The sequence below is a fragment of the Sminthopsis crassicaudata genome, chromosome 6, assembly GCF_048593235.1.
Source record: "Sminthopsis crassicaudata isolate SCR6 chromosome 6, ASM4859323v1, whole genome shotgun sequence".
NCBI lineage: Eukaryota > Metazoa > Chordata > Mammalia > Dasyuromorphia > Dasyuridae > Sminthopsis > Sminthopsis crassicaudata.
Genome location: NC_133622.1, coordinates 32,732,432 through 32,750,630, shown reverse-complemented (window position 1 = coordinate 32,750,630; position 18,199 = coordinate 32,732,432). Strand labels below are relative to the sequence as shown.

Genomic DNA, 18,199 nt, shown 5'->3' with positions numbered 1-18,199 from the left:
TCAGAGTAAGTGTTGATATTTCTGCGCCACACTGGGGCGTTTTAGGTACCAACAAGTCTTTAAAAAGTCTAGTGCAGCGAGGCTTTTTATATCTGGAAGGAGGTAGTAGCCAACATCCTGGTTCAATCAGCTGTTTTACCCAAAAAAGTATACATACAACCAGGAATCAGAAATCTCCTACAATTGCCTAAATATAGTGATATAGATGGATAGATAGATGGATGGATAGATGCACATACATACACATGTGTGTGTGTATATATATATATACATATATATATATACACATATATATACACGTATGTCTTTCTCTTTTCTGACAGGACATTGGAAGCAAGCTACTCAAGGAGGTCTCAGCCTTGATAGAAATCAAGTAGTTTAAAACAATATTTTATTAATGTCATGGAGAACTACAATCCATGAAAATCAGTCACTCAGTAGATATTCTAAGGACCTGAGGATATGGAGAGAAGGCACCGTGGAACCAACATGTGGCATTTTTAGTGTAAGAACATTGATGAAGCAGGTCATACAACCATTGATATTTGCCTAGGAGTGACATTTGCTTTGAGCTTTAGAGTCTCCAAAGTCACAGAGGTTCATAAACCGTTTGTCTCATGGAGGAAAGAGTAGCTAAGAAAGATCTAGGTATGACATCACCTCAGAAAAGCTCTTATAGAAAGAAACGATAGTATGATATTTAGAATTTTTGCCAAGATTTCTGAAAATAGAATTCTGCTAGGGAATCTTTGTATCCAAAAGATGTTAGACTATTGGAAAGTCATCCCATAGTAAGCAAGTAGTTTTAAGATTGGACAAATTTCCTGTTTTGATGCACTACAAAGAAAATACATCTCAATCAAAATTACCTATGTAGAGATATATCTATATGTACATATCCTCTACACCTATATATTTAATATATAAACATATATTTGTGTATATAAATATACTACCCATTGTAGACTACCCATATATATATATATATATATGTGTATATATATATATATATATATATACTAGATTCACTATATATAAAATACATTAGGGATATAGGTGTGTGTGTATACATACATGTATACATATATATATATATATATATATATATATATATAATTATATATGCATATATATATATTATATATATTCATATTGTATGTATTATGTGTGTATTGTATATACATATACATATATATATATTATATACATATATATGTATGTACACATAAAACCTTAATTAAATGCTGTGTTCCAAACTCTGTGCTAAGTACAAGTCATATAATAAGTAATCTCAAGGAGCTTATGTTCTAATGAGGAGGAGAACTAACACATAGAAGGGAGCTGGGAAGGGAAGAAAGACCAGAATCAGAAGCAAGCACATTTTCGCCTTCAATTTTTGAGGCTTCTAGGAACCATCGAGACCATCCTCAAATTCAGGAGGCTATAGAACTCAATTCAGTCAGTTACCAAATTTACCAATAGTTCATTAAAAGAAGTGGAAAGTGGTCTTTCCATATAGTTAAAAGGTACCTTTTGTGGCAGTCCATGCAAGCATTCAGGCAAGTGTGCATAATACTATTATTATTTAAGGCCCATAGATTTGTTGTGCAATTTGCTTTCTTACTGCATTAGCATTTTTTGCTATCTATTAGTTTTCCATGGAAAGCAAGCGTGTGTACATTTTATATGTTTCTGCATGTAATCTATATATCTAGTCTCTATACAAACCTAATGTGATTATATATAGGGTGGGATTTTTGAACTTAATTTTATAGATAAACTTTCTGTGAATGTGTTTTTGTAAAAAAACAATTTCCTTGGAAGTAGTTTGGACAGAATGAAGAGTTGAGTTTCACCAAATGAATGGTTCTCACCCAAGCACATAAATTCACATTAAACTCTTAGAGACAGAAGACAAAGGAAGTATCACCAAACCCAGAAAAAAAGAGCTAAAGCGGGGGAAGTAGCCAGGTCTCTGAGAGCTGAAGAGAGTGACTCATGATATAAACTTTGACAAGGAGCACACACTCAGGAAACTGTCAGGTGACTGAACAGCATCACCCTCTTGGTGTTTAAATAGACTCCAGCCTTGGGCATTTTGTGAATAGGATGTATCTCTTAACATTTAGGAAATAGTTGACTGCAGTGACTTCAGTGAAGATTCAATGATTATTACAAATGAAGTTTATTAATTATCCCATAAACATAACCGTTACAAAAGAATATTACAAACTCTTGAGCGATGTTAATAAAATGAGGCTCCGGATTGGAAAATGTTTCTAGCTTGTGCAACTCCTACAGCGCTGCAGTCCATTTTCGTTACAAGCTGTGCATTTCAGGGCTTTGAAAGAGTCTGTAAAGCAGTTCCGAAACACTGACATCTTGCTTCCATGGCACACTGAACAAGGAAGGAAGCCAAAGCCCCCACAGGAAGGGCATTCATGTGGATGCTGAACTCTCTGCAAGCACATGGGAAGAAACAAAAAGCGTTAGAGTGACTGGTGTTTCCAATCCTTTGGGAAACCCCCCCAAACACACACACACACACATCAATAGTGGTTGGAAAACAATCACATCTTAAAACATCTTTGCAACCCTTTCTTATAAATTCTCCACAGTATACCAAGAAGGAGAGACTTTGCCAACTCCCTCCCAAGCATCATATTGTTTTTCCTTCCTCCCTTTCCAACTCATTTTCTAATAAACAACATCTCTCAGAAGATGAGAAAAGAATGTAAATTATTGACTGATCATTATATCTCTGGAAGAGAGATAAGATTGCTCAAAATGGGAAGTGTGGAAAACGTCACACCCTTTCTGTGACCATCAATTTCTTCATCTAAAAGATACTGGTAATATTTGCTTTAAATTGATTTCAAAGTGTAGGCATAGGACTGTGTTTTATAAGCTCTAAACCTTAGATAAATTAAGTTAGAGATGGACTGCACTTGGAAAAACTTAATATACAAAAATGTGGATTTAAAAAATGGTTATGGAAAAAAGTTAATTGTTTATACTAAAAGAGGACTACTCATTTTAGTAAGTGTCTCATATTGATAAGACTCTGCTTTAATTATCAGGCATCCCAAAATTTGCTTAAGATAGAAAAATTAGGAAGCAGTGGGAAGAAGTAGGGAATGAACTTAAAAAGTACAGTGTTAGATGACATTATCTATTGAAGAATCCTAACTGTAATCATATGGCATGTTTGTAGAAGCCCTCAATACTTTCTAAGCTTTTTCAAATAGATTACATCCTGAGTATTTGTCATAGTCAATATAAAGCAGACATTATCAATCTTATTTTATATGTGTGGAAACTGAATAATGGAAAGGTCAAGAGGGCTTGCTAAAAGTCAAACAGATAGTTAAAGCTATTCAATCCTGACAGTACAACTGAACAGATGTTTTGCTTCAAAACTGAAGAATAGATATCCAAAATGGTCAATTAATTCCTTTTGGAAACTATTTGATTTATAACACATTAAATCTCTACAACGTATCTTACAAACATAGTGTAGTTGGGGCTATAAATTTTTAAATTTCATTGAGACTTTGGGTACATGTACCCTACAACTTTTTAGGAATACATTTATTATGTAACACAACGTTCACCTACATCGTAAGTGTGACAAAACACATTTATCAAACAAATGAAGATCTGTTATCTTCAAAATTACTCAGCCTGACTTGCTGATTTGTTGTTGATTAAGTGTCTGTGCTATCTAAGTCACTGTATTGAGGTGCTACAAATCTTAGGGATCATCATTTTCTCTTTTTTTCTACCCAAAGCAGACAGACGAAAAATAATCATCTGTTTATTTGTTAGATGAGTTTCAATTTGAATCAAATTATATGACAAGGAAAATGAAAATGTCTTACTATGTTCCAAGCACTGGGCTAAATGTTTTACCAATATTAGTTTTTGATCCTCTCAACAATCCTGAAAGGGAGATGCTATTATCCTATTTTACAATTGAGAAAACTGAGGCTGAAATGTTAAGTGACTCGCCTAGGATCACACATCCAGTCATTGTCTGGATTTGAACTGTGGTTTTTCTAACTCTAGTCCCAGAGTTCTATCCATCGAGCCACCAAACTTACGTGAAATAGTAAGCAACAGTAAGTAGTAAGGCAAAAGAGGTGAAATAGCATTAGGATTCAAAGTTTCTGATATTTCCAATAACAAAACCCCTCAACTGGATCTTCTTTGAACCAGAACACAGTGTAATAATAAGAATCCAGCCTTTAAGCATGGCAATACTAATAAACTGGACCACTAAGAGTGCCTGTGGCTAATATAGTGCAAGGAAGATAAACCCCCATTATAATGAGACTTTCCACTCCCCTTTCGAGTGGTGATTTTAAACTACTGCTTCAGACTCATTAATATCTCCCTCTTCTCCTGCTTGATGTTAGTGCTTGGTCTGAAGTGATTTCTGGGCTTCCCTTCTTTGGGGTCAGGGCTAAATCTTTGCTCCTTTTTCCACGGGAGAGGTTTGTACCATCTGGCCCCTGTTTACCAGCATGTGACAGTCCCATTCCCCTCTGGAAGGGATTGGGCAATGGAGATTCTACCATTCCAGTTAATCTTTTAAAAGTAAGAAATAGTATCACTTACTGATGAGAACATTCATAATCTACTCCCAGTTGTGCTTGCTTTAGACAACATTATTTATGTAATAAATTCTCAGGGTTCCCCTAAGTACCTCCCTGAGATACTTAATCTTCCAGCTTTTGGTCTAAATTCCTGATAACAGAGTTATAATGAGCAATTTGGATGCCTGGAGCAAGCATCACAAAATCACCAGCTGTATGAAAGATATCCTCAAGTAACCTTTGGAAGATAAATTGAATGAATAGAGGAAGAAAAAGGAGAAGGGAGAAGGGAGACCTCAAGAACTCAGAGCTAAAGGCAGAAAGTTCAGTGGGAGACACAAGAATCCTGGGAAACTCGGACACTGTGAGGTCACTGCTGATCCGTTGCACTATAGCACTGGATGGAAGAAGAATGCACCTGGGATATGATTACTGAAGAGGAAAAAGCACGCTACTGAGTGATTTCCTATTTTATTAATTATTGTTATAACATACATGATCCAATTTTTGCCTCCTAAAAGAAAACAAATGCCCTCAGCAGCCTCTAAATTTTGATGCTTTAGACTGGGCTTCAATCCAGTTACAGCTCTGTCTATTAGAAACCTCCTGAGGAATTTTATAACAATAAATTGACCTCTGATTTATAATATGTAATAATATATTATGTATATATGATATAATATATATATATATTGTATATATAATATGTATTGTATATATATTATATAATATATTATATAATATACATAATTACATATATATAATATATAATAATATAATATATATTATATAATATATTAATATATAATAATAAATTAACCTCTGACTCATATTAATATATACTAATGCTTCACTGATATGGAGACATCACGAACATTTGATATTTCTATGTAATAAGTAATAGACTACCTAGAAATTATTTGGAATATTTCCTCTGGCTATTTAACAAATATACTTTTCGCATGGCAATCCTATACATACATACATACATACATACATATATATATATATATATATATGTGTGTGTGTGTGTATGTATGTATATATGTATGTATATATATGTGTATATATATGTATATATGTGTATATATATGTGTATATATATGTGTGTATACACATACATATATATACATACATATATATGTATATACATATATATGCATATGCATATACATATGTATGTAATTAGTTCTGCTGATTAAATGCAATCATAATAACCTTGGTACAGTGGAAAGTATGAAGGATTTATAGTCAAAGGTCCAAGGGTTTGACAAGACCATAATTTGAAAGTAAAATGGGATCCTCATGTTCATTTGGTTCAACACCAAAATTTTGGATTTGAAAAAAACTAAGGGAGAGTAGGGGTGACTTTTCCAAGTTAAGCAGGTAATAGGTAGTTGAGATAGGATCTGAATGTGTGTCCCATTATTCCAAGTCCACCAGTTCTTGTTCTGTACTCTTTGAATCCTCAATTTTCTACTCATTGCCATAGTGACCATGATAAGCCATTTCCCTCTATGTCCATAAAATGAGAGGGTTGGATTAGATGCTAAGGTCTTCTTCAGCTCAACATTCTTCCTCCAGAGAACCTTTATCAAGTACTCCCTCTTTGTAGAACACGATGTGCATTCTGAAGAAGGCAAGAAGTCTCACGTGGTCTAGACTTGGTCCTCATGGATTTTAGAGAAATTCTAGGTAATCCAATGTAGACAAGAAGTATAAGAAGGAGTAAGTTCCAGCAGCAATGCTGTGCCATGTAAGGGAGACATCTAAGTATCTAGTGGTGGTCCAATACATCCCAGAACTCTCCTCAGAATTCTGCTACAAGACCATCATATTTGAATCTGTGGAGCCACCAATCACATCTGTTCGGGGTTTATCCAACAGAAATATCCTCATCTCAGTAATGAATTCTTAGCATCGAGTTACTTTATAAACCTCTCTCTGGCTTTATCTTCCCAGCATAAGGGTCAAGTGTTTAACTACACTGAACAAAAGATTCTGTCCTGTGAAAAACAGATCAGATATTCTGCAGGCAGACTCTGAGGTGACCTGCATTTAGGAAGATCAAAGAAATTAAGTCTGTAAATTAGGCACAGATGTGCCATGAGGAGCGTAATGTGGAAACGATAACCTGATTCCCTCAAAGAATCAGGAATAACATGGAAGGTTTGACTTTCATTAACCAACAAAAGGAAACCCCCCTTGGGTTCATAGGAAGAAGGATGGACAAAAAGTCCCAGTCTCACAAGAGAACTGTTTGTTTTTCTCCATAAATATAATGCTTTCCCTCTGAACCAAGGAACCATCTCCACTGAAGCTGAGAATACTCAATAGAGCTAAGAAGACACTTCATAATATCTTAATATCTATCATACATATATTTTATATATAATATTTTTGTAACCAATTTCATAAGAGTAGCCTACATCACTTTTCTGCATGTGTCTCAGGGACACAAGCAAAAGTTGAAACTTTCACAAAGCAATGTATTCTACTGAAAAGAATGCTGCTCCAGAAGCTATTCAACAAGCATTTAGGAAGTATCTGCCATATAGAAAACATTATCCTAGGGTCTGAACAAACAAAAGTCAAAAGGAAATAGTCTCTTACTATGTATATGTATGTGTATATATAGATATATTCACATACAGTCATAGATATATACATAGATATACAAACATACATAGATATACAGACATATGTGTATTGTGTACGCAAAACATGCATACATATACAGACATATGTACACCTGTGTTTATATATACATAGGTATACATATATATGTGTACATATGCACACATATTTTTAGATATAAATATTTCTCCCCCCTTCTTATGAATTAAATTGAACAAATATTTATGAAGCACCTCTTATGTACAAGATAATATATTAAGAACTGGGAATACAAACAATAAAGAAAAATAAAATGACAAAAATAACAGACTGCACCTTTCATCAAGTAACTTACATTCTCATAGAGAACACAACATGAATTGAGCAAGGAGGCAATTAAAATACCTTTAGATTATTATTTATATAAAAAATTGTTAAAATTTACAATTACCTCGATTTTAGTTAAGAGGTCTTGCAGTTCACCTGACTCATTCATTGACAAAATTTTCTCAGCACCCTATAAACACAAAAAAAGAAAACCCTTATTGTTAGTTTTTTGAAAAGTAAAATGCAACATTGGAACCATTAACTATTAATCCAGGTTGAGGGAAGTCCCAAACAAAACCTTGTGGGTTTTTTTTTCCAACTGCTTTTGCCTTTGCCAGCCAACCCACAGATACTAAAATAAAATCAACTATTTTATTAATCAAATGCTTCCAGTAAATTGAATTTGCCTCAACCACAAAGAAGCTGAGGATTTAGAAGTTGAAAAATGTAAAGTTTGACAGAGAACACAATTTCAGCTTATATGTTGGGATCTTTTCATAACTAAAAGCTCAGTGCAATCGTGACTCAACTTAGAACTTTTCATCTAAAGCAAACTTCCTAAAGCTAAAGAGAGGGAAAAAAATCAATGAGACCTGAGGGATCATTATATTGTCTTCTAAGCTTAAAATGAGTTACATATTGGAACAGGGTGTTAAACCTGAACACATTCGCTCTTCACCTCTGCCTCTTACAATAGCTAGCTTCCTTTGAAGCTCAATTCAAGTATCACCCTATAAAGGAGACTCATTTCATTTCCCACTCTTGCCTGAAAAATCAGTTTGCATCTACTTAGTGTATTTTTATATGTGTACTATTGATTTACTATAATAGAATTGCAGCTCCAGGAAGGCAGGGTTTATATGGCACATAGTATGTACCATGATTAATTGATTGGTACACAGCAATCACTTAAATATTGAGTGGATTTCAGCTGAAAGAAGCCCTATCCAGGGGAGAGAGAGAAAGCTTTGTGACATAGGTGGGATTCAAGCAGGGTAGGATTTCCATTGGAAGGCATTTGCTATGATGATTTATAACGACCTGGTATCTTGATTTCTTTTTACTTCAGTATATCCTAGATGCTTCATGCCTCCTTAATCATCAGAGAGAAATGGTGAGTTAATGTGTCAGAAATGCAATGAATGAATATGCAATGCGGTAGCAAATGTGTATAAGAAGCAGCAAGCTATTAAAAATTGTTGATGGTTTAGCTGAAGTTTGGTCCTAACATACCTAATGTGTAATAAAATAAGTCGGAAGGTAATGAAAATATCATGACACAACATTACAGGCAAAAACTCACTAATGACTGATAATATTTTAGTTCTGTTACATTCTGTTTCTTTTAAGAGTTAGCAAAAAAATGAAATAGGAAAACCTCTGGGGATCTGGGCAGTTTGAACTAAGGCAGTAATGAAAGAATGTGGCTCGTTTCTCTCCTGTAGAAGGAAAGATGCTGAAATGACTACAAATAAAATGAATGCACCAAAGTAGCCATAAAAATTTTCCCGTTCTTTTCCTCAGTGTCACACTGAACCTGAGCTGGATTTATTCATTCAATCAATATTTATTAAACACTTTCTCTAGAGCTTGACCCTTTGCATGGCATAGCATGGGATATACCAAGATAAATAAAACATGTCTCCTGCCCATAGGGAGTTTATAGGCTAACTGGGAAAATAAGATGTGCACAATAAATGTAATTCTTGTAAAATAGTATTTTAAACCCATTCATCAAGATACAAAGGTGAGAGTTAGGTTATCTCCATAGACTTTCCCTAATTACCACTCCCCATCAGCAAAGATGTCACATAGAGTGTTGTTTCATGCCTTTTTTTATTCAATTATGCATTTTTCTGATATATTTTAATTTCATTTATTCATAATTGTACATGTAAGAGCAAAACGCTTTTCTATTATACTTTTCCTAATCCTTACTCATCAAACATGAAAATCATATGAAATCTTTTCAAAAGTTTGTCTTTCTACTTGTGATCCAGCAAGATGCCTTGCACAAAACAAGGCTTAATAAATATTTCTCGAATTAAGTTTCAAAGAAGAAATAAGTTGAAGAGTGATGAGGAAGGCTTCATGAAAATGACATTTAAGCTGATTATTTCTTTTTTTGTTTGTTTATTTATTTATTTTTTTTTGGAGGCTGGGGTAAAGTGACTTGCCCAAGGTCACCCAGCTAGGAAGTGTTAAGTGTCTGAGACCAGATTTGAACTCGGGTCCTCCTAAATTCAAGGCTGGTGCTCTATCCACTGCGCCACCTAGCTGATTATTAAAGAATGAATAAATTAATAGGCATAAATGGAAAAACAGATTCTTGGGATTGGAGAAGAATCACAAAATGAATAGTTGGAATGGAAATCAGCACCCCTCTAATCCAACATATCCATGAAAGGTCACCACTGTAAAACTCCCAAAACGTGGTCATCTGGTCTCTACTTGAAGATCTCCAGGAGTTTATCACCTCTTGAGGCAGCTCATTCAACCTTGGAATGATTAGTTTTTGAAAATATTTCTTCTCATAAGCCTCAACTTTCTTCTTTACGAATCAACAGCTCATGAAGGTTAAATTCTCCTTATCTATAATTTCTCCCCAGTTCTCCTGGTTCTGCTTTTTTAGACTGAGTAAATCAATTCTTACCCCTCTTCAACATAGAAGCCAAACTAATCTAATCCAATGACCATTTATTGTATTTTTGGTGCTAATATAACAAATAAAAAAAAACACCTCTGCCTTCAAGGAGCATATCACTGATGGGGTGAGGAGGAGGGAAAGAGTGTGAAGTAGATAATTTTATATATCATTTGATGACTAAAGAAGCACTAAATACTAAGGGAATCGGAAAGGCTTGCAGCAGTAAATGACATTATGAGCTGAACCTTGAAGAAAAATAGCAACTCGATGAGGAACTGAGAAGGAAGTATTTTCCATGGATGGGATCAGACGATGCAAAAGCACAAGGATAGAAATGGACAGCTGAATTAAAGGAACTGCAAGTAAGTCACCTTGGCTAGAACATAGAATACATATGTCAAAGACGATTTTCATGTCCCTTTTGAGTTTTCCTTATCTATATTAAGCTCAGCAATTCTTTCAATGGATTCAAAGGATTGTAAAGTTTCCTGGTCAATCCATTCTGCATAAACTGCAGCTTGTCAACTTCCCAAGCGACACATGGAACCTAGAACTGAACACAAACTCCATAAATGATCAAAACAAAGCAAAATACAAAGAAACTTCCTCCATCCTCTTGTTCTGGATGCCATGCTTCACTTATTGAAAGCTAAAATTTTATTACATTAGCTTTTGGGGGAGAGAAGAAGAAAATGTCATTTAAATTCTGAAAGATTTTCACATGAATTCTTTTCCAGTCAAATTTCTTCCATCTTTTATTATTCAGCTAATTTTTGAGTCCAGGTGTAGATCATTACACTTGGATTTATTAAATTTTTGTCTTTTTTTTAAATCAGTGGTAATCTTTGGTTGAATCTCATTTTGTCACTAAAACTGCCAAGATAGACCTTTTAAGTATCATCTGTAGAGTTGAAAAAAGAACAAAAAAGAACTATACATTCATTCAGGTCTTTAATAAAAATGTACAAGGGGGCTGGAATAAATCTGCTTGTTTTCACAATGGTTGAATTTATTTTTAAAAAAAAAGGGACATGATTTGGGCATAAAGGATGACACCAGCAACAAAAAGGAGTGCAAGGGAGAAAAGAGGAATTTATGACATAGAAGAACTTGAGAACATTATGAAAGGCAAAATGGACAACTTTGATTACCATGAATTAAAAAGTTTCTGACAAACAAAACCAAGAGAAATAACAAAGTTAGGGGGAAATCTTTACAATGATTTCTGATAAAGGTCTCATTTCTAAAATATGTAAAGAACTGTGTCAAATTTATAAGACTACAAATCAATCCCCAATTGATAAGCAGTCAAAGGATGTAAATAGATAATTTTCAGATGATGAAATTAAAACCTTCTATAATTATATGAAAAATGCTCTAAATCACTATAGATTAGAGAAATGCAAATTAAATCAACTCTGATTTACCATCTCATACTTCTCAAATTGGCTAAGATGACATTAAAAAGTAATGATAAATGCTGGAGGGCATTTGGGAAACTGGGACACTAATGCATTGTTGGTGGAGTTGTGAAATAATCCAACCATTTTGGAGAGCAATCGGGAATATGCCCGAAGGACTTTAAGATGGTGCCTACCCTTTGACCCAGGAGTGCCATTACTGGATCTGTATCCACAGGAAATCATAAAGGAAATAAAAAGGACCCATATGTGCCAAAATGTTTTAGCAGTTCTTTTTGTAGCAACGAATTGGAAAATGAGTAGATGCCCATCAATTGGGGAATGGATGAGCAAGTTGTGGTATATGAAGATAATGGAATCTTAATGTTCTATAAAAATAATGAACAAGATGATTTTAGAAAGGTCTGGAAAGATTTATACAAAACAAGCAGGACTAGGAATACATTGTACACAAAAACAGCAAGAATGTGTGATGATCAACTATGAAGGACTCGTTTCTTCTCAGTGATTCAGTGATCCAAGGCAATCCCAACAGACTTTGGATAAAAAATGCTATCTGCATCTAGAAAAAGGACTAAGGAAGCTGAATGTAAATCAACACATGCTATGTTCACTTCTTTTTCTCTCCCATGATTTTTCCCTTTTGCCCTGATTTTTCTCTCCCAATATGATTCATAAAGCAATGTGTGTTAAAAATAATATTCTTTAAAAAAATAAAAAGAAGTATAATTCTGTAAAGTCAATTTTTGGTCTTTTTTTCCATTTCCCATTCATTAGTATTACTATCTTGTTTGAATAGGTCAAGTTTAATTTCTTGTAATTATATGCAATATCTTCATCTCATCATTATTCTGTCTTCCAATTTGATCTTGATTTTGACCTTAATCTCATTGATAGCCTCATAGAGCACAAACAACTGGTTCTAATATAACTCCCATATCAATGAGTCATCATTCATTTCTTGCATATTCATATAAATAGTTAATTTTGTGATGGGTCTTTCCAAGAATAGTGCTTTCTGAATCTCTTCTTGGGAAAAAAAAAAAGACATACACTGTTGTGAAGTTTCCAAGTAGTCCAGCAGGCCTTTGTCATTTTTCCTTTGTTTTCCAACATATTTTCCCATGATATCCATCTTAAAATTAAAATCACTGTATAGACTTGATTATAGGGATTTGTTAATTCCTTAGAAGGATTTCTTTACCTATTCATTCTCTGAAGCAGATGTGGATGCATAAGTTGCAATTAACATCTTTGTGCCCTTTTTGCTGATGTTCAGTATGAGCAGTACAAGACAAGATGAGCAAGTGCCTTGTGAAATTATCATTTTAATTGCCTTTGAGCATAGGATGAAACCAACTCAACCAAGTCCTTTGTTCCATCTCCAAAGAGAACCTTTGCACCATCCTGCCTTTTAGCAACTTTACTGAGTTTTCTGATTTGGTTTATGATGAGAATATTAAAACCTAATTGATTAAATTAATAGGAAAATGTATTGATTGTGAGGCAAAGATATCATGTTCAAGTCCATGGTCAAGTTAAGGATTATAGCTAATCTAAAGATGTGTTTCTTAGACCACTCTGCCTCCTTTTCTGATGCTTTGCCATTGCCAATATGGAAATAGAACGATGAAGAATATTTTAAAATTTTCATTTCTTTTCTGTGCTGCCATGATTAAATTATTCATCGTTCACTGGCCAACCTACCAGTTAGGTAATATAGTTAGCATAAAGAGAAGCAGAATTTATGAATCTGCTCATAATTATTTTCCACTCTAATTATGATTTTTTGTCCCTAGTTATTTCCCAGACCCACACACACATGGGGAAGGCAACGTATAGCATGTTCAGACAGACAAGGAGTCTTTACCTTCTCCCTCTCTGAATTTCACTCTACCATTTATTCGGTGCTGTCTAATGGAGACTTTATCCATTCAAATCATGGTTAGGTGAAAACAGCAGAATATCATACTCAAAACTTTTTCTTTACGGCTGTACTTTGATCATCACTATTTCTATTGAGATCACTATTATCTACCCTGTTTATAGAATTGACTTTATTCTTAAATTTTCCTTCACCTCCCATATTTAGTTAGTTATATAGTTAGTTGCCAAATCCTTTTGTTCTGATAAAAATAAATCTCTTGCAACTGTCCCCCTCTCTATACTTAGTATAGTCATCACACTAATTCAGCTTCAGTTGCCCTTAACTAGAGCACTGTAATTGCCCTCGTTTGATCTTCCTGACTCAAGTTTCTCCACCAATTCATCATCCACACAGACAATCATGCTGTTTTCCTAAAACAAGTAACTATTTAATTCACCTGTTCAATAAACTCTAAGGGCTGCCTATTGTTAGTACTATAAAATATAAAATTCTTTTTTTGTTTATCAAAGCCCTTCACAGCTTGATCCCAACCCACCTTTCCAGACTTAATATGCATTATTCTTCTTCACAGTTTATGTTCTAGCCAAATTAGCATTCTTTATATCCCTCACATATGACAATCTATCCTCCAAAATGTTGTACTGGTTGTCCCCCATGACTCCAACAGTTAGAATGCCTCTGATTCGTATTTTCTTCAAAACTTGACCAAAGCACTATCTTCTACATGTCAGTTCTTAGGACAGTGACTGATACATAAGATAGTTGACAAATACTTGTTGAGTGATTGATACCTTTCCTGATCCAGATCCTCCAACAACAAGGGCCCTTCGCCTTGCAAATAACTTTGTATTTATTTCACATACAAACACACATGCATGCATATTTTGGCCAACAGAAATTATACTTCTCAAAAACAGTTATTAAAACATATTCTTCATATGATCAATGTCTAGCAAGTGGTAGGTATTTAAAAAATTGTGTCAATAGATAAAGTGATGCAATCTCCAGGATTGCATCTAAATTAGTACAGTTTTTAAGTACAATTATAAATATGTCATAAATACTCAGGCTTTGTACATGTGTACAGAATCGAGAAAGAGCTATCAATCTGTCAATCCTTTCCGTGTCCGGTCCGGGTGAGGTTTCCCGTGTTATATGTATCCCATGATATACATGTATGCATACCTATGTATGTATGCATATTTATATGTTTATACATATGTTGATTGGTATGTGGTTTATTAGCAAAATAGTATTCATTCTTTGTATATATTTGTGGCATATTTTATGAATTAATATTTCTAGTCAAGATGTTATTCTAGCCAGGTGTCACAGATGTAATCATTATGCTGCATGATAATCATCATTAAAACATTCTAATTAAAGGTGCCAACTTCCCAAAATTAATCTACATTTTTAGGGATGTCTACTTTTTATATTTTAAGAATATTTAATAAAAAGTTGACAAAATTTTTCAAAGCAAAAAACAAAAAGTTGCCATAGCCAAATGTTGTGATTTCAAATTAGTGAAAGTATTATTCAGTTGTTTATAATTTTTATACATTAGAATGCATGATAATCATCATTAAAACATTCTAATTAAGGATGCCAATGTCCCAAAATTAATCTATATTTTTAGGGAGGTCTACTTTTTTATACTTTAAGAATATTTAATAAAAAAATTGACAAAATTTTTCAAAGCAAAATTAAAGCCAAATGAGGTGACCTCAGATTAGTGAAAAATATTGCAGAGTTAGGATTCCAATTATTCATCAAAATGTCTGCACAGTTTAAACAAAAGTACACTATTCAAATAATATTGTTAAATAAATTATAGGGTTCATTTACTTTTATCATTTTTTTTTTTGATATAGCCTTGTAATTTCATCAGTGTTGGGAATTCCCAGTGTGGTAATTCCCTCAACTATTGCTCTTCTGAAACTTACAATCAGAAAGTTTCCTGGGAATACTTAGAGTAGCTTTTCTATAGTACCAATAGCAGAATATTTTAGAGGTGACTTCAAGGTCAGCCCTCTACCACTAACCCATTCTACCTCTCCTTTGAGGTTTATAAAATTTTAATATTCTATAGTAACAAAATCAATGAATTCTTGTCTTTACCAAGGTCCAACTAAATTGTCTCAAAAATATTATATTGGTTACAAATAAAATGAGAGTTGAAAAAGATATTTTAGGTTAAACTACCCCAATGTTGGCATAATGCATTTTTAAATCCAGAAATATTCATGATCTCACAGACAACCAGACACCAGAAGATTTAAGTCTCTGTAGCAGATCCATCCTCAAAATGCTACATGTAAATCAAGATTTTGTAAATCAAATCATGCTTCCTATTTCATTTCTATTATAATTTCAGAGGTACATTCTCATGAAAAATCCTTCAAATCAAGAGCTAAGACAAATCAAATGTAAATGTGACAGCCTGCAAAAGTGCAAAGAAAGCCGAGTTTGGAGTTGGTGGAGATATTTGTAACCATAGTCTATAGTAAAAAAAAATGATCTTTGACATATATCAATCAATCAGGGTCTCCAATTCCTCAAGTATAAAGTGAAGTCTTCAACAAGCTGACTTCTGAGGTCAAGAATTAGACTAATAATCTCTAAGGACTTCCTCAAGCTCTAATAACTTGATCATAATTCAGAATTTCCCATTTTCCTCAGGTGGAATAACACTTAGTTTGAAGCTTGCCGGTTCAGCCTTCCACTACTTAGAGTTGTCCTCAGACATGAGCAAAGTAATCCTGAATAAATACCTTTACAGAGGTCAACTGACCTGAAAAGTCTCTGTAAAGTCACAGAATTGGAGTTGGAAGGGAAGACATCTGATCCAAAAAAGACTCAGTGATGGAGAACCCACAGCCAGTAGCCTTTGCAAGTTCTTCCCCTTGGGTTTTTCCTCTCAATCAGACATAAAATTGCCTCTGGGCAATTATTTCTGATTATCCTTTGTGGACACAAGCAGAATAAGTCTTCTTCTAAGGGACATCTTCCTTTAGGGGAGGCTGCACATATTTACAATATGGATTCTTTCCTTCCTTCTCACTTCTCTCCAAGCATGAGACAAGTATTTGATGGTGGTAAAAGATGACAAGGAAAAGGGAAGAGGGAGGAAAGGGGGATTAATGGCAGTCTGGACTCAGCAGACTGGGGAGGTAATCAACAAGCATTTATGAGGTGCTTACTGTGTGCCACGTAATGTGTCAGAAATATATACATACATACGTATGTATGCAATATTTATAATATGTATATTTATAGATGCAGGAGGTATGGGCAAACTTTAGTTTGAGTGGAAAAAAGTGTTTGAGGTCTTGAAATGCATTAATGGAGGAATAGTGCAGGAATTAGGGGGCAGGGAATACGGACTACGATAATGTCATTATGAGTAGTCAGGGGCATTCTGTTTTAGGAAGGACACTGACAGACTTGGACTTGTGAAGCTGATTTTTTTTAACCCAAACATAAGACTTTCACATTTCTTGGTATTAAATCTAACATTGCTATATTTAACCAATTATTTTGGTCCATTGAGACTTTTCCAAAACCCACATTTATTGTGTAACATGTTGCACACCTGCAAGTTAATCAGCGCAGGTATGCCTTCATTGACTTTGCAACACCTATACCTGGGCTGACTGAATCCTACTAAAGACTTTAGCCTAGCAAGGCTGAGGTCTCCCTCTCCATTATCTTGCCCTCCTCATTGGACCCCAAGAGCTCTGGAGGAGGAGCTGAGGCAGGTGACCTGTCCCAGCCCTCCCTCTCTTCAATCCAATTTTCACTTTATGGCGTCACCTCCCTGATGTCCTGGAGAATGGAGGACAAACAACCCCTCTCTCTCATCTCTCCTCTCTCTCTCTCTCTCTCTCTCTCTCTCTCTCTCTCTCTCTCTATGTATATATATTATATATATATATATATGTATATATATTCATTCAAGGCATTTAAGCCAAAGGAAAAGGTCTATGTTTTCATCCAAGGGGCAGCCAAGGAGCTAATGGCCAGCGTGCTCGGGCTATAGTCAGGAAGACTGAATCTGAATGCAGCCTCTGATATCTCTAACCCAGTTATTTAATCTCTAGCTGCCTTGTTCCTCAACTATGAATGGGGGTAACAAAAGCATCGACCTCAAAGGAGTTTTTGAAAATTGAATGAGATAATATTCCTAGCACAGTCCTTTCCTGGACATAGTAAATACGATATAAAATGCTAGCTACTATTTCCCAAATCATTGATTTAAAAATGTTAAATAGTCTAGCTTAAAAATCTAATTTCTGGGATGAAGAAATTTAAAAATATGTAGAATATGTGCAGAATCAATCCTAATTATAAAAAAAAAGTTTAAATACCTGAAGGAGTTCATTCAACATTTGAAAATTATAATAATCTACATTTATATGATCCATATTTATATGTCACTTTCAGGTTTACAAAGTACTTTTTTCATCCCAGAATTATAAGGTAAATGTTTTCCTATACCCATTTTACAGATGACAAAAGTGAGAGTCAGGGAGATTGGCTAGCTCAAAGTCACATGTCTAATAAGGAGCTAAAGCAATACACAACCCATCTCTTATTACTCAAGGCCTGAGCTTTTTCCGTGATATCCTATTACTGCTGAAACATGCAGCTAGTTTTCATATTGGCTTCATAGGGGTGTATCAGGTTGCCTCAATGTATG

The 18,199-nt window shown here is 34.4% G+C and overlaps 1 protein-coding gene across 1 annotated transcript in view; it reads right to left on the bottom strand.

Annotated features, from left to right (window-relative positions):
• Positions 1–2,201: 2,201 nt before the first annotated feature.
• Positions 2,202–18,199, bottom strand: part of GRXCR1 (glutaredoxin and cysteine rich domain containing 1) — a 100,413-nt gene continuing 84,415 nt past the window's right edge. The window contains exons 3-4 of the mRNA XM_074275739.1: positions 7,666–7,731; positions 2,202–2,459 (exon numbers count right to left, since the gene is read on the bottom strand). Coding sequence (XP_074131840.1) covers positions 2,280–2,459; positions 7,666–7,731 — 246 coding nt within the window. The 3' untranslated portion in view covers positions 2,202–2,279. The remainder of the gene's footprint in view (positions 2,460–7,665; positions 7,732–18,199) is intronic.